Below are 22331 nucleotides of genomic sequence, written 5' to 3'. Positions count from 1 at the left end.
CAACATTTTTTCTATTTTCCCTGATTTTTTCTATTTTGCTCTATCCCTCACTCTCCTCTACACATAATCATATTTTTCTCTCCAAAACTAAATTATCTGTGTGCTACTGTCACATCTTTTTTCATGTCTATCTCTCCTTTACACACACACACACACACACACACACACACACACACACACACACACTGTTACATAATATATAATTCAAGACACCTTCACTTTAACTCTGGCCAACAGACCAAAAGTCACACCTAGTTTCCATTTAACTGAGCACCTAATTACAAAGATTCTTCCATGACACCTGTACTGCTCCTTTAAGAGGCAGAGAGCCAGTAGAGAAATACGACAAGGAGATGGATAGGGTTACACAAGCTCTCAGTGCCAGTTAGTTCATGAAAATGTTACGAATCGTTGGGAAGTGTGGAGATCAACGATAGGTGCATTAGACCAGAATTCCCGTTTGGTCTGGATTCGCTGAATCCTTTTAACACTGGAAACTTGGAGACTAATGCATATTTATGTGTTTTAATTTTATAATATAAGGCAATTATAGTTCAAGTGTAATTTTTTAAAATTAAATAATAGGTACATGTGGATACACTTTTTTTTTTACAAGCATGAATCAGATGCGGTATTAACTTTTTACCTTTTCCAGCTGAACTGTTGGGTTTACACACATGTTCTCGTCGGTCTGTCTGGATTAAGTCACACTTCTGCATCGTACTGCTGCCGCGCGCATAAGTGTGTTTACTAACCAGTTTAATTTAAGATTTGAATCAATTACGCAACAGCGGCAGTCATTTCATTACTTTCTGTTCTCTGACATAAACTGGTGGACCATTTACTGGCACCACGCCTGTGTGACAATGCTACAAAATGGGAACGGTAAGGAGAAACCGTTGGAGGCTCCAAAGGCTCAACCAGAAGAAGATTCCCCGTTAGAACCTCCGAAACAGACTACTCCGACTGACAGTGAGGCGGCCAAAAATGACTTTGATAGCGAATCCACGAAGTTCCCAATGCCTAATTATCCTAAACTTGAGATCAAGCGAAACGCAGTGACGGACGATTACAAGATTACCAGCCAGGTGCTAGGTTTGGGAATCAATGGGAAAGTTCTGGAGTGCTTTAACAAGAAGACTGGAGAAAAGTGTGCACTGAAGGTAGGCTAGCCTTCAGCTTGTGACAAGCAGGTGGATGTGACACTGATATGTTGGCATTTTTATGTTTTAAGATGATCTGAGCACGTCAGTAGTCAAAAGTAAAGCAGAAAAGGTACTGCCACTGTATAGTGACCATATTGTATTTTATTTTAACTCATTTCTAGTTTGTGTGTGCACTCCTACTTGTGTCATTTCGTGTATGAATATCTCTTACAGTGTGGCGTGGGTTCTGGGAAGGAGGGTTTGGGCTATTTATACATCAGCTGAAATTCAGTGCAAAACCAAGAACATGGTTGGTGTTATTTTATGCTGACTCTTAGTAAGTCATAATACTAGTAATTGTCAGTGTTTTACTCAGTATTTTGGCTGAGAAGTGGAAACTTTGACATACACACAACCCTGGAACCCGCATGACCAACACTTAGTGACTGTCCTGGTTGTGCAGTGGAAAGCTGTCACCTGTCACCACAAGGCTGGTGAAAAGGATTTATATCCTTCCGGTAATCCACCGGGCTCAGAATACTCAAACCAGGACCATGGAGCCAAGCCTAGACTGAGGTGTAGGTCTACTTGAGGGGAGGAGAGACCGCTGGGGGGAGAACCATGGGTCATGGATGACATGGAAAGGAGCACCTGACTTTTAGAAAAGCTTTAAAATCACAACAATCTTATCTTGAAAAGTAATAATATAATCAAATACATTGGATGGAAAGTGTATTTGGATACAGTGTTACGTTAATCTCTGTGCCTATCACAGAGACTAACGTAACATATTCCACTTTCATAGGCATAAATTGTACACAGGCCTTTAGACAATTTGCTTTGAGTGGTATCAAGCAGTGAACTACATCATTGCACCTACATCAAACATCTCATAGGTCCCTGTTCATAACTTAGGCAGGGCCACAGTCACAGAGACCAAAGCTTAAGCAAGGACTTCAAAGTTAAAGCAATTCCTATTTAAAACACAGCCACTTGCCCCTTTAGAAAAGTTCACTCTATTTGAGAAGATGTTTGCACATTGACTAAGAACTGTTAATCAGTGTCTGAAAGTAACACCACCCGCACACCCTGCCAAATAAAACTTGTGTGACTTAAAGCAAATGGCGTTATATCTGGTTGGCATATTAGTGGTGTTTTTGTGTTTCCTGTACCTTATTGGTAGATAGAGTACATAAGCCAACAACTTGTTTGCCGTGTGTGATTAAATGCACACTTGCCAGGGAGAACCTGTGTTTTGATTTTCCCATTGATACTCTTGGTAATTTACAACTTAATGTCCTTTTTGTTTTATCACAAGGCAAACAGGCAAAGGGGGACTGGGGGTAGAGGTGCTCAGTCTGGTTGAGCAGCTTTTTAATTAAGTCTTTGTCTTAATGCTAGATGGGGACAGGTTTCGTGTATTCTGTAGATTTGGAGGAAAGCCAGTCTTTTAATCTAATCCAATTACAGTGATCAGGGATCTCTCATCTTGTCAAGCTGCCACTGAAGATGATTCACTGAAAGTGAATCTGTGCTTAACCTGGAAAGATGCACTGCTCCAGGATGGTTCCCCGGAGAGATTCCATTTACTGGAGATTCCATTAGAACTTCACAGTTGGCAGGCGAATGTTCCGTCCCGAAGTTGCTGTCTAGCCAAACATTTCAGCAGTCTTTTCATATTCCCCCCGGTTTGTTTCAGTGGCTCCTCATGTTTACATCTGTGGTCATTTTTAGGCATTTTTGGTCCTTCTGAGTTTTCTCTGTGGTTCTGTGACGTGTCATGCAGAGTTGAACTTTGGCCATAGTCAAACTTTGGTCTCTAGGTTGATTGGTCCTCAGAGCCTATAAAAGAAGTTAATCAGTCAGATGTGATCATTTCCTCTCTTAAGTGGTCAACATGTTGGGTAATTGTCTGCACTATTGCATGTTATACCTTTTTAATAAACAAATACTTGCAAGTCAAACTTGGCTAGTACTTAGGTTTTATCATGTGAAGCTTACTGCATTTTTCGTTTCTGATATTTCTTGTACATTTTTGTCTCCACTTTCTGTTGTACTGAGAGGATTAATATTTTATTACCTCACTTAATAATTTATATAACTTCCTTATTTACCCATCATCTTTTATGATAAAAACATTATTGGTTATAGAAGTGCTAAAAGGTGCAATACAGAGTAAACCGTTCTAGATAAGCAGGCCAATATACAAACAATATGCCATTAACCTTGAACAGTCTGTAAACAACCAACAACCTACACTTTGCAGCAGTGTGTGAAGCTGGCCAATAACACACTGCTGGCAGGGATATCATGCATGCGGTAAAAGCACCAGGTTTGTTCTAAGTAAAAGGATGAGATTTCTTTTGGGGATATCACTGTGTTGTGATGTGTGAGGAAGGGGGCTGGGCAAGTAGTGTCTCATGGCTGTAGGGGAGTAGGATCTCATTGGTATATGTGTCTGAGGAGGATGTTGATTGGTTTATAGGGAGATCAGGGACAGGTGCGACATTAGCCCCCAGAACGTCTGCAGAGGGCACCAATGATGTCATGTTGCATTAGAAGTGGATCCATCTGAGGATTATATCTTATTCACCCTGTGTGTGAGTGTGTTGTCTTGTTTAACTACCCTTGTGGTGACTTTTAAACTAGTGGTCACTTGTAAACTAAGAAATTACTGACCTTGTGGGAACTTTTCTTGGGCCCCACAAGTATTATTTCTAAGGGGGGGGGGGGGGGTTGGGTTAGGGTCAGAATTAGTGTTAGGGTAACAATTACATGAAGAGTTAAGGTTAGATTTAGGTGTTAGGTATAACACCATTTTGAATGGGAGTGAATGGTCTGGCCTCACAAGGATAGTAAAATAAACTTGTGTGTGTGTATTTGTTTGTGTAATATGTGTGAATGTATGTGAATGTGTGTACACTCGTGTGTTTTCATTTCTGAACTGATAGTCCTTTCAGTATTTCATACTGTAAGTTAAAAGCTGTCTGCTTTTAGTTGAATCATAAGGGTCCCAATAAAAACACTGCATATGAGTTTGCTGTATTTTATAACAATATCCACTCACTGTTTGATTTCAAGATGCACTAGACAGATGTGAGAAACTCACTGTTGAAGAGTATCTACACTCTGAAGTAATGTCTTAATGTGAGCCTAAGATAGACATCTATTATGAAGAACGACGGAAGTCTTTAACTTCCACTTTCAACATGCCCCTCACAAACATGAGGCAAGAAGCTTTCTTCCTCTTAAATGTTTTATCAGGGCATGGTTTGTGAAGACGTTTGTCCCACACAGCCAGAGCTAAAACCACTCACGCCTTGACATGGACACTATTATACCCAGGATACACAGCTTAAAATATAACTTCATGTTACTGACTTTCTCTGAAGTTAGTTGAAACCTGGGGCCTTTTGTAAATAATTGTAAAAGACAATGGATATTGAGATTTCTTTCTTCAACACTTAACTGCCTATTACAGTCAAATCGAAACAAGTAACTTTAAACAGCAAACTGGAATCAAATGTAAGCATATATTGCATCGAAACTTAATTTTTAATCGAATCGTGACCCCAAGAATCGAATCGTGAGGTACCAAAAGATTCCCACCCCTACTATTGCTATTGTACTTGTGTGTGGCATGTTGTTATGTGTTTTTGCTGTGTGTGTAATCTGTGACTGAGCTGGTCTTGTGAACTGCAGATCATTCCATCTCTGTAAGCTCCCCAAAATACCCTCTGATGGAACGCATGCTTTGTCAAGGCCTCTCGCCTGCTGCGTAACAGTGTGAGTGAGTGTGTGTGTGTGCATGTGGAGAGAGGAGTGAGTCCGCAGTGCCTATTTCAAATTGTTGTTGTGTGAGCAGGGAATGCTCTGACCCCTTATCACATGTAGTAGGGAACAACTTTGACAGACACAAATTATTGCTTTGACTAGGGTTGTAAAAAGCTTATTACAGTTGGAAAATGTTTATAAATACATGAAAATTGTCGGGCATGTATAGAATTCTTTGAATTTATATGAACTAAGGAACTTTAAGGACCTTTTTCTAATTCATGTGGCACAATAATAGTTTTATATAGATCCATTAATAGTTGATGGGTTGGCTTAAAAAAACTATTTTTCTAGGAGTTTACCATTAATGTCCCCAAACTTTGAAACTCTAACTTGCATCATTCTACCATGCTGGATACCTGATGTTAGCATTTGCTGTAAATAAGTCAGGTTGGTCATAGGCCGATAATTGTCTTGTGTCTAAGGCAGAGTGCGAATTATACAATGACAATCGGGGGGGTGAACTTTTTCTCCAGGGCGTAAAGTAATATTTACGATTACAGGTAAGAACGATATATAAATGTATCGACCCCCCCGACCTGTTGTTTTTACCTCTTTTGGGAGGGTCCAAGTCTTAATTAGGGGGGTCAAACCCCCCCGTAATTCGAACTCTGGTCTCAGGCCCTTGAGACAGAGAGAGCCCTAGGTGCAGATACCAGTCTTTCAACCCAGTCCAGATCCGTGTCCAGTAACCCTTCTCCTCCCTGTCTCAGATCCTGTACGACAGTCCGAAGGCCAGGCGGGAGGTGGAGCTCCACTGGAGGGTGTCAGGAGGGCCTTACATTGTTCGCATTCTCAGCCTGTATGAGAACATGCACCACGGGAAGAAGTGCCTGCTCATTGTCATGGAATGGTACAGTCCTGTCGGTCGTCCTGTTATACCCCCTTTTCTGGAATCCCTCTCCTCCTTCCCACACCACTGCTTCAAGGGGCAGTAATGGTCGCTTCATCTAATCTTAGAGTACATAGTATACTACTGGATCCAAAGTTGAATAAGGATTGGGGATGGACTAATGTGAGATAGATTTGAGATGGGTCAGTACACCTGAGGAAACCCATCCTGACATGAAGGACGCTTGATGAAACTTTACAATTTGACACATCAAACTATTTTGTAGCATCAATAACTTTGAGCTTTTGCTCTGTGGGATCTTTCCTGTGTCTTTAACATTGAACATGTATCTGATAGTATTTGACTGATAGACAAGTATATGTGTGGAAGTCTGTGAATTCAGGCTGGGCTATCTAGCCTTTCTGTGCTCAGTTCAAGGCATTTTAGTGCCGCTCTTACACAGTTGGCCAATATCATTAGGCTCAATGGAAAGGTCAGTTCTGCAGCATGGTATGTGTACGGAGGGCAGGAGTGGGAGTAGGCCAGCCCTAAACTCCATGCGGGGTCACCACCTGTGCTTCTCAGATCACTCCAAACTCTCCTCACTTCTCAGAGATGACAGTGTAGTCTGTCACCATGTGCTGGAAGTCTGTCTCACGCTAGTCCAGAGTCTGGTTTGTAACCTAGATGACGTAACTGTCATTTCAATTGAGAAGCTACACATTTGCCTCCGCGCTACATTAACGGGGGGGTGTGGACATTAACAAGTAAGGAGTTTCACTGGTTAAAATATCATCCTGCTGCGCTGATAGAAGATTTCTGGTTCATCGTCAGAGTGACCAGTCATTTTCACATAATCTGTCTATTCAAAGAAGAGTGGGATGACCAGCATACAGATTCTCTGAGCGTGTTGTCAGTAAAGTAATCTCTCCCAGCGATCTGCCCTTCCTGTAGCAAGGAGGGTTCAACAGCTCAGAAGGCTCAATAAGAAGATCCTATGACAGATTCTCACAGACATTCTTTTTGTAAACCCCATCCTCTTCTTACATGGAACAGTGTCCAAAGGAGAAGCAGCGTTACGGTGTGATTGTGTGTATCATAGCTTGCTTGTATGAGGTCATGGAAAGATAGGGACAACAGTTTGTTGCGTATAGCAGCTTGTTGTCAGTCCAGCCTTACACTCAGTCTTTTTTAGGTTATATCTAGGTGCACAGATTTACCACTCTGCTGCCTGCTTTGTAATTTATACCTTTATCCCCATCTACCCTACTGCATTTCACACTAATGTTATATCAAGACAAAATGCTGTTTGTGAAGAAGGTTGTACACATGGTCAGTAGGTGACAGTGTTCCTCCATCTCCAGTATGCAGGGAGGAGAGCTCTTCAGCCGCATCCAGGTCAGAGGAGACCAGGCCTTCACTGAGAGAGGTGAGGTCGGCTGGGAGGAGGCCAAAGCTCCATGTCCATCACCTCAGCGAACACGACGTTTTGATGTTCTCGTACTGAGGTTCTGTCTTCCTTTTCAGAGGCTTCGGAGATCATGAGGGACATTGGCACGGCCTGTGAATTCCTCCACAATATAAACATTGCGCACAGAGACATTAAGGTAAGAGGGGCTTTGTCAGCTTCTGGCTCTAGTCATATACGTGTGTCATGTGTTACTGACAGGGCTTTCTTTTATCAGCCTGAGAACCTGCTCTACACCAGCCAGGATTGCAAAGGTGTCCTCAAACTGACAGATTTTGGCTTCGCCAAGGAGACTACGCTACACAACGCCCTGCAGACCCCCTGCTACACTCCCTACTACGTGGGTCAGTTTTATTGCAACCTTCTCTGCTTGAAAGGCATATGTAACATGGACTATCAGAACGTCATGACGTGACAGAGAAACATATGACATATAACATTTCAAAAGTTTCAGTCTATCACTAAGGTTGTTGTTAAAGACTAACAGTAATACTTTTTTTGGTTTCTCATCGATAAGCCCCCGAGGTTTTGGGCCCAGAGAAGTATGACAAGTCCTGTGACATGTGGTCTCTTGGCGTCATTATGTACATCCTGTAAGTACTGCATGAAAGCTTGTGTTTCTGTGTATGAGAGAGAGTAAAGGAGAGAGTCAGCCTTAGTTGTAGGGGTGTGTCTAAACTTTACAATGTATTAACATTTGAACATTAAATATAAATGTCATCTTAAGATTTTTCCTAACAAGCTTACGAGAGGTGGTTAGTTGTGTGTTTGAGTCTGAAGACCCCAAATCTCCTTCTTTTTAAATGACAAGGAATACATAGCCGCATATAAAAACAACCCAGTAAAGTATTGTTTTATGTGACAATCCTCTATCCTGCAGGCTGTGTGGGTTTCCTCCGTTCTACTCCAACACGGGCCAGGCCATCTCCCCAGGGATGAAGAGGAGGATCAGGATGGGCCAGTACGAGTTCCCCAAACCAGAGTGGGCTGAGGTGTCCGAGGAAGGTGAAACGGGGTCACTTGTCAGCTTACATCCTGCTCAACTCGTTATCTCTGTTTTCCTTAATGGTCATCCATTTCCCTGAATGTGGACTTAAAACGAGTTTAGCATACGCTAGACCATCACACGCACACAGATTGCTTCTTAAAACATGTGGCAAACACAAGTGGAATATGCACATGTCCATGCACAAATCAGTTCAAGAAACAATAGGCAAACGAACAGTAGGCATAGTCTGTCTGAATGTAATCTGCGACATTGTCACGTGGACCAACTGGTGCCTGCTTCCAAAACAGAAGCCCTGACAGAGGGAAACTCTGGTGGAGAGGGCTCCACTCAGATGGCTCACCACGTGCACACTATCATATCTCTCAGTCTCTCTGGGCTCCTATCTTTTGCTCTCCTTCGCATTGTGTCAAATAGCTCCAGGGCTCATATCATTAAAATGGCTAAAACATGAGCAGTGTGTGTGCTTTTGTGAGTATTACTGATTCTTTTTTTTCGCCCCCCAGCCAAACAGTTAATCCATCAGCTGTTGAAGACAGACCCCAATGAGAGAATGCCTATAACGCAGTTCATGAACCACCCCTGGATCAATGTAAGATCATGGATATGTGGGCGTGTTTGTGTGTGGGTGGGTGAGTGAGTCTCTGTTTGTCTCATGGCTGACTGTGTCTCTCTATGAAATCATTACAGCAGTCCATGGTTGTTCCTTCCACTCCGCTCCACACTACGAGAGTCTTGACTGAGGACAGGGAAATGTGGGACGACGTGAAGGTGAGACCCAGAGCAACACTGACACCCTCTGGCCATTAAAGGGAATGCATGTCTCCCAAGGCTTTTCATGAACTCATGCAAACAGTCCGACAATGTTCTCACAGTGTAAATGAACAGAAGGATCCCTCAACCCTTGCTGGGCCTCGTTTAGGAGCTGATCCACAAGGGAGAGGCAAACAGATGGGTCTAGTCGAGTTACACCACATAGATGACAGACTGATCCTCACTGTTTCAGATTCCAGAGCATTTCTCTCATCCTGCGTGTCTGTGGGTGTGTCTGTGTGTGTGTGTGCCCTGTAGGAGGAGATGACCAGTGCCCTGGCCACCATGCGTGTGGACTATGACCAGGTGAAGATCAAAGATCTGGACACGTCCAGTAACCCACTGCTGAATAAGAGACGCAAGAAGGCAGCTGCAGGCAGCAAGAGTGGAGGCACTGTCTGTAACAGCCAATGAGGGGCGGAGGAAGGCTTGAAGAAGATTATTTGAGGAAGGACAGTTGAACATATGAGGAACAGCTGAGGAGGGAAGTCGGGGGTGGGAGGGTAACACCGGGGAAGGAGACTAGGAGCATGTCTCAGCAAATAACATCTGTGTCTGGTCACTACAGAAATGAGCAGGCTTGCATACACTGTAGGCCTTTCATTGATATGGATTGATGGTGGGTTTTGTATGCTGTAATAGTGTGTCTTTGTAAGTGTGTGTTCATAAGTGTCTGTGGTGGCAGCAAGGTGGATGCTGGATTGTCTCTCGACTTCAGGTTTCTCCCATCATCCCTGCACTGTTGAGATCATGCTCATTTGTGGAACATACATTGCCGTAACACACCACAAACCAGCTCCTTGGAATCCCTTTGATTTTGTACCTAAGAATACTTAGATGGTCGATCATGGACTATGCATGACACCGGCACACTGTAGATTGTATGTGTTCTCATTTGTATTTGTACGTTGTTCTTTGTTTCAAACAATAAAGCAGATTTGAAACTAGTTGTCCTGTCAATTACTGGAAAGGGTTCTGATAAGATGTTTTCTCACATGTGCGCAAACTTCCCTCTTCTTCAATCCCAGGATCAACACACATGCACACACACAACTGTTTGTGACATTCTGGTAGTGTCCTTCTATCTAACACAGAAGAGAAGAGTCCGAAATCCTTAAAATCATATTATGCTTCCTAGCAGGATCGGGTGGTGATAATGTTATTCTGGTACCGCCCTCTGGTTGTGAGAGCAGAGCGTTGTGTAAGCGGATGATGTCCCAAGGTTGGGTGGTGAACTTTTGTGTTGTCACTTGATTCTTTACATATTGTGGTTTTAGCACAAGTACAAACAGTATTTGACGATACTTGGAAGTTTATTTTGATACAACTTTTTTCCTTGCTTTGTGCGCTAGTTATAAATAGGAGCAGTGAAATAGTTATTTGGAACACAAGCTAATAACTCAACGTTGACACAACTATATATTAAGAATAGCTTCATCATTTAAAGGAAAACCTTTCCCCTACTTCCAGTTCACACGTTTTCCATTGGGGACGGGTTTGGTAAATTACTTGCTTGAAATTTAGTCTGGCTTAGCTATTGTAAATATTGAAAATCAGCCAAGTTTATATTTGTCTCTTTTCAGATCATGACCTCACAGCTGTTGTTTGGTTCACAAGAAAATATTTTATACATGATAAACATCGTATTCACCAGCACAATTAGACAGTAGTTTATAGCCTTCTTGGTCGAAGTTTAGATACTTCTCAAGTTGAAATATATTGTATTTTTAGTCAAGTTAAAAGGATCTAAATTAATAGATATTGTAAAGTAAAATGTAATCCCAATCTACTGAATTATTGTAATTCAAGTAATAATGATGATGTAAAACAACAGTCACATGATACAACATCACCCAACAGTTAAACCTTTACCCACAGATGTCGTAAGGCTTCAGCTCCCCTAAGATCAAAGCACAGTAGCTACGCCAAAGCCACCGTGTCCTCTAGCATGTTCAGCACAGTCATGCCAGCAGGCACTAGTTATGACAGGGGGCTGACATCCAGCATCTAGACACAGTGTTTTAGGTGAGGGGGGCGGGGGTGCTAATAATCACACTCTGACCTTTATGGTGCAGTGAAGAATAAGACAGGTCATGTCACAGAGCTCTCGGGCACAATGATTCTTCCTCAGTTCTCTTACTTTCTTTTCAGTCTCTCTTGCTTTCTTTGTTGTTGTTTTTTACACTTTCACACAAGTCTGCTCTACTCACTTTGTTGGTTACAAGCACCTTTAATAATTGTCATGTTTCATTCGTTGTACGTTCATTATTTACGATGGAACTACAACTCTACAACACTTCTCTATGTAACCAATGTGTCAAACTTACCCATTTATCATTGCTGATGATGGATATGATCCAGTGCATAAATACTGCCATGTAAGTACTGCTGATAAGGGTACCACTCGCCCCTGAAATAGCCTCCAGCCTGAGTAGAGGGTCACATGATATTGTTATCTCTACAGGCTTACACTGTTAATTGTGTTTGTGTTTCACCTACATAGGTTCACCTATAGGTAATCAACTGACGGACTTCTTATCCGTAACATTTTTAAGTTAACTTAAACTTTTACTGGAACGGAAATGTTCATCTATACATCTACATTCAAATGTAGGTACACATGTTATTGACAAGTTTAGATACAGATTCTGTAAAATTGGACTATTGTAAAATAAAGTGTCATAACCGCTATAGGCTACATACGATGATTCATTGCAACTTCTCAATGTTGCCCAATGAAATCCATGTGGTCAAACATCCTCTTGCACAGTATAGCTACTTTCAAGATAGAACCATATACGTGTAGGCCCCAAGTGTTTTAAAAAATCCACTCATTTACAACAGAAGTGGGTGTGTGCATAGTCGCAGTATTTCGAGACATGAGCTGGTTGCGGCACGTTTCACTGAGTGTGATACACCCGCTTTCATCGGACGCACAGGCAAGTAGCGTCAGTATCGCGGAGCACTGGAAACAAATGATGAGAGGCTGCAGTCGTTCCAAAAATACACAAAATCTGGATCGGACGGGTAAGGGAAATATTTTGCTAATAGGCTATTACGATTTGTTATAAGAAAAGCCTGCAGTTCCTGAAGCTACAATGTAGCCTAACGCTGAACGTAAACAACCGTCGATGTTGTGCTGTCAATGAGACCGATCACCGCCAACACGCATCCTTGGTAGCTAATTATGGGCTTCAGTTTTTGTAGCGTATTCGATAGTCTACGTACTTATTAAATCAAATCTAAACCGGTAGCCTAATTGTGATAGCATACACTGGGCTATTTTTAGCCCGTTATAGGCATATTCTACGGGCTATGTAAAAATCGCAACTGGAGTAAACTGTCTGTCAACGCGCATGTGAACTAAACTGAAAGGTTACAAGACTATTCCTGATACAAGTGTCTCGCTTGAAGTAAGAATAAGACATTGGTGTATTGTTTCATAATGTATTCATCCTGTCATGGTGTGGTTTATGTGTAGTACCATTATGACCATTATCTTGTATTGACATTATCTCAATAGACTCTATTGAAATAATGTCAATACACGAGTTGATCTGAGAATCAGACAATAAAGTTTTACATTTATGTCCATTTTTATAGCAAAATTGGATGGTTGGATAAAATCCGGTTGCTCTTAAAACTGGTCTCATTGACAACATTGGCCTAATTATGGATTTTAGTTCACAATTAGGCTACATTGTTGTCAGATTATCAGCAGGTAAGGCAGATGAGATACCAAGGTTGATTCAAGTGACAATGTCACTAACGATGATTGAACGAGGCCTTTCTGTCAAGATGATGAATTTATCCATTTGGTGTGGTTTGATAAGGCTCTGTTAAACCTATAACGCTGGGCAGCAGCCTAATGCATAATGTAATAGTCGTGCTTAATAAAAAAATGTTTTATTTACAATGCGGTTTGTTGCAAATGTCGAAACGCTTCCTTATTTTGCAAGACCTCAGCAAATCATCAGAATGTGCCAATCTATTTCCAGAATATGGCTTTAAGCGTCAGCTGTGACAATCAGGGTAGAAAAGAGAAAGACCTGGATTGTTTAAATAGACACCCTCCATCTCTTATTTGGGTCATGACTGTTGGTGCTGCATTAGGATCCTATACAGTTTTATGACCCACTGGATACCCATACATTGCTGCTTAATAAGGAATATAGCCTACTGACTATAGCACTGGTTACGCACTGAAACACTGCATGTATATACTTGTTGGATGTATGTAATCATGCAAACACCCACATTTGAAATACATGGTATAGGCTAATTGGCACAATAATATCCATCATGTAGCCTGTATAATTGATAGGCTATGTAGCCTAATAAAAGTAAACAAAGTAAACATGTCATAAACTCTATGCTGCCATCTTATGGATATTCATAAAAATACATAAAAACGGTATTATAATAATAGCCTGTGTCCACAGTATTTTCAGTTTATTAGCCTATGTAAAATTATAATATTGCCTTAAATGTCACAGGAATCCCCTCCCCATTTTGGTCTATAGGCTAGAGGCCCTATACGTTGTTGAAATACATTGTATCAGTTTCTCACGATACATTGCATCGAGTTGGGAGGGGCTTGTATCTCCTACCACCCATTAATTAATTCTCTTGCGCAAATTGAATTTGTGTTAAATTAGAAATAGCCTAGTATGTGGTAGACTTTATAGTAGGTTATGACCCCAACATACATGGAATTCATGTATCCTAGTCAGAGTCAAAATCGTGACCACCGGGCATCGCAGATCAAATGTCTGAATACCAAGCGCGCATGTTTTCGACAGATTATGGTAAACTTGGTCAAACCAACCCATATTCTACGACATCCAAAATAATCCCACCAAACCATTAGGACATCTCATACGAGGGACCAGGCGCTATACGAGCTGTAGGCTATGTGAATAAAAGGCCCCGTGCTGATTTTGTTGAGGCTTCTCTGATGGACGACGAAATGGACGAACGACCATCAAATTCCTCAACGCCGCGGGAACTTACTCAAAACCCTCTAAAGAAAATCTGGATGCCAAACAAGAATGGCCTTCCTGAGAAACACATTTCTCAAAGAAAAGGTGTGTATTTTGCTAGCTAGCTGCATTACGACGTGGTTTAGATTTCGAAGCTGGGATGCAGGTCGTTTGGTACCCCATTAATTGAAGAATGCTTTCAAAGTTGATGAATGTCATGATAAATTATTGTAACATGCATTTGCTACTTACTGATCTCTCGAGGGAACAAACTGCATCGCGATTGTAGCAATGCTGTATTACAATAAGTAGGAAATAATACTCTCCTATACTCATATCGGAGTGGGAATCGGTCTGTAATACTTCCCACACATGGCTATATTATAGACGAGTAAATCTATGCTGGATATGTGTGCCGTGTGCATGGCAGTCATTGACAGTGCATTTGTTTAGTTTTTTTGTACCAATATGCTGGTCTGGTGATTAAGAAACGCTATTCATCTACACAGGGTATTCCATTGTTATTGTCCTAAATTGTTGGTAAGCAGAAGTTCTCCTGACTGTAGCCTACATTATTTTGAGTCTGCTTCACTGTGCTTTGCAGTTTTGTTCCTGGTCACAAATCACCATTACAGATATTTCTCTTAAATTAAACTTAAAAAATAAAATAAAAAATATTAAAATTATTTTTTATTATAGTAAAATCTGAACATTGTTGTTTTCTGATTTTAGAAAAGTATTTTGTCCTAAGCAGTACTTTGGGTATTTGATTTGATTGATAGCAAACTATAAATTAACATTGTTCAGTAAAGTGGATTGTCCCAGACCCAGTCAAGAGTTTTCACTATTTCCTCTCTGGCCTACTAGTCTTCAAGTCTACAGATGTTTTGCTATGAAATACTTTTACCATGACATGGCAACAGATATGACCTCTGCTCTATTTCATATATTACTTGACAACGTTTCATATATTGAGTAATGGAACAGTATAAGCTTGCATCAGATAGCATTCCGTGTGACCTACTTTAACAAGGCAAAATTCCACTCTTAATATCAGATTTTAACAAGTTGTTGCAATGTGTATATACCAACCAGTATTTCACTATAAAAATATATTGTCAATGTCACGAGGGAATGTCATGTTCTGTGCAGCAGGGTTTGTAAAGCACAAAACGTCAGCTGCTATGTCCATGTTCAATTGATTGAAGTGTGTCTTCCCCCCTGTACGTTTCTCCCATATTCAGTATGTATGACCAACTGCCCCACCCTCATTGTGACGGTGGGTCTCCCAGCCAGAGGGAAGACCTACATCTCGAAGAAGCTGACTCGCTACCTCAACTGGATAGGTGTACCCACAAGAGGTACTAGCTCCCCTGATATAGAGATTCATTTGGTTTGTGCTTATCAATTGGAACGTATGCCTAAAGGAGAACAGTTGTTTCCTTTATTGAACATTGCATCTCTTTAACTTCTGTAGAGTTCAATGTTGGCCAGTACCGGCGTGAATGTGTGAAGATCTACAAGTCCTTTGAGTTTTTCCTACCAGACAATGAGGAGGGACTGAAGATACGGCAGTAAGATTAACTTCTAAGGCTTTCTCTGTTACTCTAATGAGCGAAGATGAGGTGGATTCAGTATCACAAGATTTATGATGAACCCTCCTCCAACCCATGGTCACGATGTGTTGGTAGTAGATGTTGTAATGTCTTCTATTTGTCTTTGTCATTGTTAGTAAAAGTAACATATCCCTGTGTCACTTCCAGGCAGTGTGCCACAGCTGCTCTGAATGATGTCAGACAGTACCTTACTGATGAAGGAGGCCAAGTTGCGGTGGGTCAAGTCACTTAAACCAGTTAAATGGACTAGGACATTTTAGAAACTCATGTCATGGCTCAATAAATATACTTCAAGGATGCAATACTAAAATTATTCCAAGTTTATTTATGCATGGGGAGAAGGTTCACAACACTATTGCGATTTCAGTTCTTTGCCAAATGGCAGTTTTCCCCAAGCGTATTAAACCGGGACTGACAAGGTCTTCATTCAAAGGACATGACAAGGAATTACGTGATTGGTAGAAAGACATTGATTAATTATCGCTGTCTGCTTACAGTTAGTTAGGCCTTACTGTCGCAATAAAGGTAGGGGGGAAGGTCAAAGGTCTTTCCTGTCTCGTAAAAGGCGTAAAACATAAACACATCAGATAAGGTACACACATAGTCTTGAAGAACAAAACAAAAGCTGAAGTTTGAACCACAATCATATCAGGAAAGGGTGCATTAGATTACTGTTGGACAATTGCCTCCATATAACTGTTATGAGGATGCAATATAGGCCTAATGCTTTCTGTAGAAGGTTTTAGTCTGTATGAGCTATTGTGTTGGGAGTAACCGGTGTGTCCTCTGGTGTTCCAGGTGTTTGATGCCACAAACACCACCAGGGAAAGAAGAGAGACCATCAACCAGTTCGCTGAGCAGAATGGTTTTAAGGTACAATTGGTCTCTCAAGTGCTGATCCGTCTGGTTGAGTTGTGTTGTACGACTCTGATGTTTTATCGGTTCTTTAAGGTGTTCTTTGTGGAGTCGGTTTGCGAAGACCCAGATGTCATTCAAGAGAACATAGTGGTGAGTTTCCTCAGCAAACCACTATTTGGATCAAACTGGAACAGAACTTTTCCATGGTTCACACTAAACGTGTTACCTTTGTCCCCCGTGTGTTGTGGTCAGCAAGTGAAACTGGGCAGCCCTGACTACACCAACTGTGACACAGAGGAAGCTGTGCAGGACTTCATGAAGAGAATCAAGTGTTATGAGAACTCCTATGAACCTCTTGACGAGGTCCAGGACAGGTAAGGGGGGGGGGGGGGGGGGGCTGTGTGAGCAACACAACTTTGCTTCCTCTGATTGAAGATGGCTGACGTCTAAAGCCATTTCTCTCTCCCAGGGATCTGTCCTACATTAAGATTATTGACGTGGGCCAACGGTACCTGGTGAACCGGGTCCAGGACCACATCCAGAGCCGCATCGTCTACTACCTGATGAACATCCACATCACCCCACGCTCCATCTACCTCTGCCGCCACGGAGAGAGTGAACTCAACATCAAGGGCCGCATTGGAGGAGATTCTGGGCTCTCAAACAGGGGCAAAGAGGTGGGACATGCTGGGAGTCAGTTCCTTGGTGGGAAGGGTTCTTTGTCTGGCTAGCTCTTCTTCATTGCTTTTCAATGTGAACTCTGTGTTGTGCAGTTTGCCAAGTACCTAGACCACTTCATCCAGTCTCAGGAGATCAGTGATCTGAAGGTGTGGACCAGTCAGATGAAGAGGACCATCCAGACTGCAGAGGCTCTCAATGTGCCCTATGAGCAGTGGAAGGCTATTAACGAGATAGACGCGGTGAGATGCCCTGCAAAACTCGAATGTACTGCTACTATTGTGTTTCTGGATTTGTGGATTTAACTAACGTATCCGATATGTGCTTTCATCAGGGTGTGTGTGAGGAGATGATGTATGAGGAAATCCAGGAACACTACCCTCTGGAGTTTGCTATGAGGGACCAGGACAAATACCGTTACCGTTATCCAAAGGGAGAGGTGAGGCCAGACAATTTGCTTATAGACTGTTTCCTTACGGTGCCTTCTGAAAATATCCAGACATCTTTCAATTGTTCCACGTTTTGTTGTGTTTTATGGTTAGACTTCATTTACAATTTTTATTTAATTTTTTCCTGCCTCAGTCCACACACACTACTCGACAATGACAAATAGAAAACATGCAAATGTTCAGAAACTAAAATGTACATTTAGTTCTTAAGACCATTTGTTATGACATACCAATTTGCCAAGTTTCTCAACTGTTTCCTTTTACAAAAACATGTTTTCAATACATCCTTTTGGGGTGTAGGTGATGCGTCTTTGTTCTAGACTCTGGTATGTGTGTTAATGATGTCCTAAATGCCAAATGATGCGTTTCTACCGTTTAGTCTTGTCTCATTATCCTTCATTTCCTCTACTTAGTGAGACTCAGATGCCCATTATGATTATCTCTTGATAACCCAGTTCTTGGGAAGGCTTAATCTCTGAGATATAATGCTGATGTGTGCCCTGATCTAATGTGTGTGTGTGTGTGTGTCTTTGCAAGTCTATTTATGTCTTTCTTGCTGTCTGTGTGTATTTGCTCTCTCATCTCTGCTCTCAGTCCTATGAGGACTTGGTGCAGCGGTTAGAGCCAGTCATCATGGAGCTGGAGAGGCAGGAGAATGTGCTCGTCATCTGTCACCAGGCCATCATGCGCTGCCTGCTGGCCTACTTCCTGGATAAAACAGCAGGTTAGTCTGCAAACCCACCAGCTAGTATGAGGGCCAGGGCATTGGCTGTGTTAGTCTTTATGACCTTGTGTTTTTTTTGTTTGAGATGAACATAGATTATACACTGATTTACCATTGTCTGACTGAGCTGGATGTTGACCATTTGGTACCGTCTTCTCAGAGGAGCTGCCCTACCTGAAGTGCCCACTGCATACTGTGCTGAAGCTCACACCAGTGGCTTACGGTAAGAGTGATGTCTTTTTAATCTCTCTTTCTCTCTTTTATTGGTTGAAATAATCAGACGATAAACGGCTTCTCTTCACTGTGTCTCTAGGCTGTAAGGTGGAATCCATCTACCTGCATGTGGAAGCTGTGAACACCCACAGAGATCGACCAGAGGTAGGTATACGCACCACCACCACCACATGCTGGAGGTCCATTCATGATTTCCTATAGATTCATGGAAGTCCATTCCAGTGAAATGCAACTCTTAAGACGGTTCCTCACAATACGGCTTTGATGTAATGCCCATCATACCAGATACCTAAAAGCATGGTCTTCTCAAATTGCAAAAATGCTCTTGGATGACCTTTTGCACTTTTTATTTAATATTATGGAAAACCTTTGCCATGCCTAGAGAGGCATAAAAACAGAACATAACAATACAATAATCAAGTTAGATGATTATTCATTTTTGATTACCTGAATGTGTCTCCCGTATGCTTGACCCATTTGTTTTGTTTTATTGCTGAACAGAACGTAGAGGTGTCGCGGATGTCAGATGAGGCTTTGCTAACAGTCCCAGCTCACCAGTGAGACAGTGTCCCTTTCACTCTCAAACACTCGTCCCCTCTCACTCTCCCTCTGCTCCATCCTCAATCACTATCATCACAATCAGGCTTCTCTTGAACTCCTGTGATCAGAAGCTAATTGGTCTGGCTTTAGTAAACAACATCGGTGCAATGTGCTGTTTCCTGCCCTATTAACAATGAATAACTGGAATCCAGTTCAATACTGACAACCCAACTCCATGAGTCAAGTGTAATTTATACTCCTTTTCTAAATATCAAAGCATTGATTTTTGCCATAACATCAAATACTAATGTTGTGAATCGATGCTCGATTGCCAAATGTGAAGCAATGACACAAGCAGCATTTTTAACTGAACTTCGATGGCTTAGTCTTGTCATTTGAATGTTGGAAAAATGAATGTTGTGTGTTTGAATGAATGGGAATCAACCTCAGTTTACATATCAGTTGTCAGTGTTACACAGCTGGCTATGAAGCAGGTACATGTAGAGACAATGCCATTTGCATTTAAGAATGCATTTTAGTCCTTTCTCTCATTTTCATTCATATTAATATGCTTATCCTGTAGACAAAAGTCCCTTGTTGAGTTCTCAACTATGAAGGTCTGCTGAAATTAAAGGGGAAGTCTTTCCTTCCTATTGTGTACGTGCTGTGTTAATAAAATATACTTGACCTTCTCTGCTGCACTTTTTTATCCATGCCTTCAGATGTCTTATTTAAAATGGGTCTGACCAGTTTTGTAGAGCTGCCAGCTATGAAGAATTAGATATACCATGACCTGCTTTTGAGGGTGCGTACCACAGTTGGCCACTAAATGAATAATAACCTGTGAATTTGTAACCAATCGAGTTTTCCAATCATCCACACCACTGCTGAACTCTCTAAAGTATTTCCAAAATTCACTCTATGGTTCTTCCGTTGATTCTTCTTGAAATGTGTTATCAATGTTGGTGGATGTTGTCACTAGCCTCCCTTTGTTAACGTCGCTATCTACATGTAAAATATATACAGTGTCTTTATAAAGTTTGCACCCTCTTTCAAAAAGTCTGAAAAATTACATTTGACTCATTGATCAAATGATCGAGGATCACTCGTCCATAGTTCTAGCTGTATTTGTTGTGGTCATAGACAAGGACTGGTCAGAATCTTCTAGCCACAGCGCAAAGTAACCACATCTCTGCTCCCAGGCACAGTGAACCATAATAGTATCTGAACTACACTACAATGATAACATCTCAATTACAATAGTGCATGATACAGTGCAGCAAAATCAGTGATATATCTCACATCTCTTGCCAGACAGGGTGCAACAGGATCTCAAATTCAACAGGCAGTGAAGGGACAAATGTGTAGGTATCACAAGAATTTGTTCTTTCTCTGCATGGTATTTGAGATCCTTTTGTACCCCTGTCTGGCAAGAGACTGCACCCACAACTGTTGCACTAATGTCTATCAAAAGTGTCATAACCTCAACTGGATTCATTATTTTTGTCACTTGCCTACACACAATACACCATAATGACAACTGAGACAACATGTTTGCACATCCCTTGAAAATCGAATGAAAAAATATGTCAGTATATTGCATACCCCTGAGTACACATACTGCAAAGTGGTGTTCTGTACTTTGACAACTTTTATGGCATTTCATTTCCAAGCTGATGCTAGTAACATGTATATAGATGGGGCTGTTGGACTACATATTAATTGTTGATGTTCCAAACTCCTGTGTTTGCCATGTTGTTGGTTGTTTTGCTAAAACATCTGTTGAGGGTTGATATGCGTTGCAGGATAATTTGCATGTCCATGAACTAAAAACCTAAATGGGCTTTCTGAAAGACTTGCTTTACATTTATTATAAACACATTCAACATATTCACAAAAACTGAACTAGTTTAGTGGTTTTTATACATCAGACTTGTGTTCCTCTTTCAGAATGTAAACGTCCATCGCACTACTGAAGATGCCTTGCAGACCGTCCCATCTCACCTTTGACCTTGTATCTGCTTGTCAGACATGTTGGAAGGGGAGACTTCTAGCCCTCATTCTCTGTTTGCCTCCAAGATACACTCATCGGGTACAACAATGGCAGTGACATATTTTTGTAATGTGAAACCTAAAATTATTTGTGTTATAACTATTTTGAATAACTGGTATCACTGAACCTTTTGTGTGACACTGTACAGTATTAAAGGGATTGTTAAGGTTTAGACACTTTCTGGGAAAATTATTTAAAGACATTACTTTATGATCATAGAATGAGTAGCACTTGATAAGGTGTTCATGTAATTTTCAAAAATAGTGAAGTATAATGAAACAACTTCCTCAAACAATAATCTGATGCCATTTGAAGTGAACACAAAATGTTATTTTAAGCACCAATATGGGCAAGATATGGACACGTGGTAAGAATGTTGCCTCTATTAAACCATTGGAAGACAGAAAAGTAGTTAATTGGGAAAACGTTCTATTAAAATCACAGATGAACACTAATGAAAACCCACAATAATGGGCCCTAAGGGTTAAGTCAATCCCCTTTTCCCCACATCAGCAACACCCCCTTTTCTGTATATCGACAACATATCTGTTGCACCATCACATTGCCATTGTGCCTTTTGAGGAGGGCACTTAAAAACCATGCAATGTCACAGTACGGTTAGTGTATGTTGGAGAATAATATATAATATTTTTTTTCTATTATGCTTAAATCACATCTGAAAATGTTTTGACATATATGGAATCAATAACAATTTGGGTTTGATGGATACTTTAACACATTAAAATGTTATCTGAACTGTTAATACATTTTTGGTTTGACTTATTTTGAATCAGTCATTATGTCAAAATTAGAGGAATGTTATAGGAGTGAATATACATTACATAAAAATACAGGAATGTCTCAAGCATATGAATTGTTTTTGAAACTTTGATTTGAGTTGCCTACAATGCCAAAAGACCACAACAATCCTCAATGAGAATGATCAGGCACAGCAGTGTAAATGAACTCTCCTGTCTCAGACCTTTACCAGTCATACATACAGTCATACATAGAGACCTTCACCAGTCATACATACAGATCTTCACCAGTCATACATACAGACCTTCACCAGTCATACATACAGACCTTCACCAGTCAT

At 41.1% G+C, this 22331-nt stretch overlaps 2 protein-coding genes across 6 annotated transcripts; both read left to right on the top strand.

The window, feature by feature from the left end:
- The first annotated feature begins 370 nt into the window (after positions 1-370).
- Positions 371-10042, top strand: mapkapk3 (MAPK activated protein kinase 3). The gene is made up of 10 exons (XM_062462057.1): positions 371-1163; positions 5693-5832; positions 7176-7240; positions 7339-7418; positions 7497-7623; positions 7797-7872; positions 8160-8284; positions 8792-8877; positions 8976-9056; positions 9357-10042. The coding sequence occupies exons 1-10, from the start codon at positions 867-869 to the stop codon at positions 9510-9512; spliced, it is 1233 nt and encodes a 410-aa protein (XP_062318041.1). The 5' UTR covers positions 371-866; the 3' UTR covers positions 9513-10042.
- A 1924-nt stretch (positions 10043-11966) lies between these two features.
- pfkfb4a (6-phosphofructo-2-kinase/fructose-2,6-biphosphatase 4a) lies at positions 11967-22015 on the top strand. 5 transcript variants are annotated; one of them, XR_009930497.1, is made up of 15 exons: positions 11967-12125; positions 15325-15441; positions 15558-15654; positions 15844-15910; positions 16495-16569; positions 16648-16704; positions 16807-16928; positions 17024-17231; positions 17328-17474; positions 17567-17671; positions 18276-18405; positions 18566-18628; positions 18719-18783; positions 19902-19984; positions 21130-22015. XR_009930497.1 is itself a non-coding variant. In XM_062462014.1 (15 exons), the coding sequence occupies exons 1-15, from the start codon at positions 11978-11980 to the stop codon at positions 21134-21136; spliced, it is 1464 nt and encodes a 487-aa protein (XP_062317998.1). In that variant the 5' UTR covers positions 11967-11977; the 3' UTR covers positions 21137-22015. The 5 variants fall into 5 exon arrangements, 4 of the variants coding, with proteins under 4 accessions (XP_062317998.1, XP_062318006.1, XP_062318016.1 ...); XM_062462014.1 differs by lacking the exon at positions 19902-19984 and adding an exon at positions 19141-19196; XM_062462032.1 differs by lacking the exons at positions 11967-12125; positions 19902-19984 and adding exons at positions 13929-14185; positions 19141-19196.
- The last annotated feature ends 316 nt before the right edge of the window (positions 22016-22331 follow it).

Source organism: Osmerus eperlanus, chromosome 1 (genome assembly GCF_963692335.1).
Source record: "Osmerus eperlanus chromosome 1, fOsmEpe2.1, whole genome shotgun sequence".
In the NCBI taxonomy this organism is placed as follows: domain Eukaryota; kingdom Metazoa; phylum Chordata; class Actinopteri; order Osmeriformes; family Osmeridae; genus Osmerus; species Osmerus eperlanus.
The sequence above is the reverse complement of the archived record's forward strand: the minus strand, read 5'-3'. Positions and strand labels throughout refer to the sequence as shown.

What these genes read in the sequence shown, in the direction of transcription:
- pfkfb4a (XM_062462014.1), top strand. Translation starts at nt 11,978, where the DNA reads ATGAGCTGGTTGCGGCACGTTTCACTGAGTGTGATACACCCGCTTTCA. An exon ending in ATGAAGGAGGCCAAGTTGCG is followed by an intron (nt 15,911 to 16,494) that starts GTGGGTCAAGTC and finishes CTGGTGTTCCAG; the next exon opens with GTGTTTGATGCCACAAACAC. An exon ending in CTTCCTGGATAAAACAGCAG is followed by an intron (nt 18,406 to 18,565) that starts GTTAGTCTGCAA and finishes CCGTCTTCTCAG; the next exon opens with AGGAGCTGCCCTACCTGAAG.
- mapkapk3 (XM_062462057.1), top strand. Translation starts at nt 867, where the DNA reads ATGCTACAAAATGGGAACGGTAAGGAGAAACCGTTGGAGGCTCCAAAG. An exon ending in TTGCGCACAGAGACATTAAG is followed by an intron (nt 7,419 to 7,496) that starts GTAAGAGGGGCT and finishes TTCTTTTATCAG; the next exon opens with CCTGAGAACCTGCTCTACAC. An exon ending in GGCTGAGGTGTCCGAGGAAG is followed by an intron (nt 8,285 to 8,791) that starts GTGAAACGGGGT and finishes TTCGCCCCCCAG; the next exon opens with CCAAACAGTTAATCCATCAG.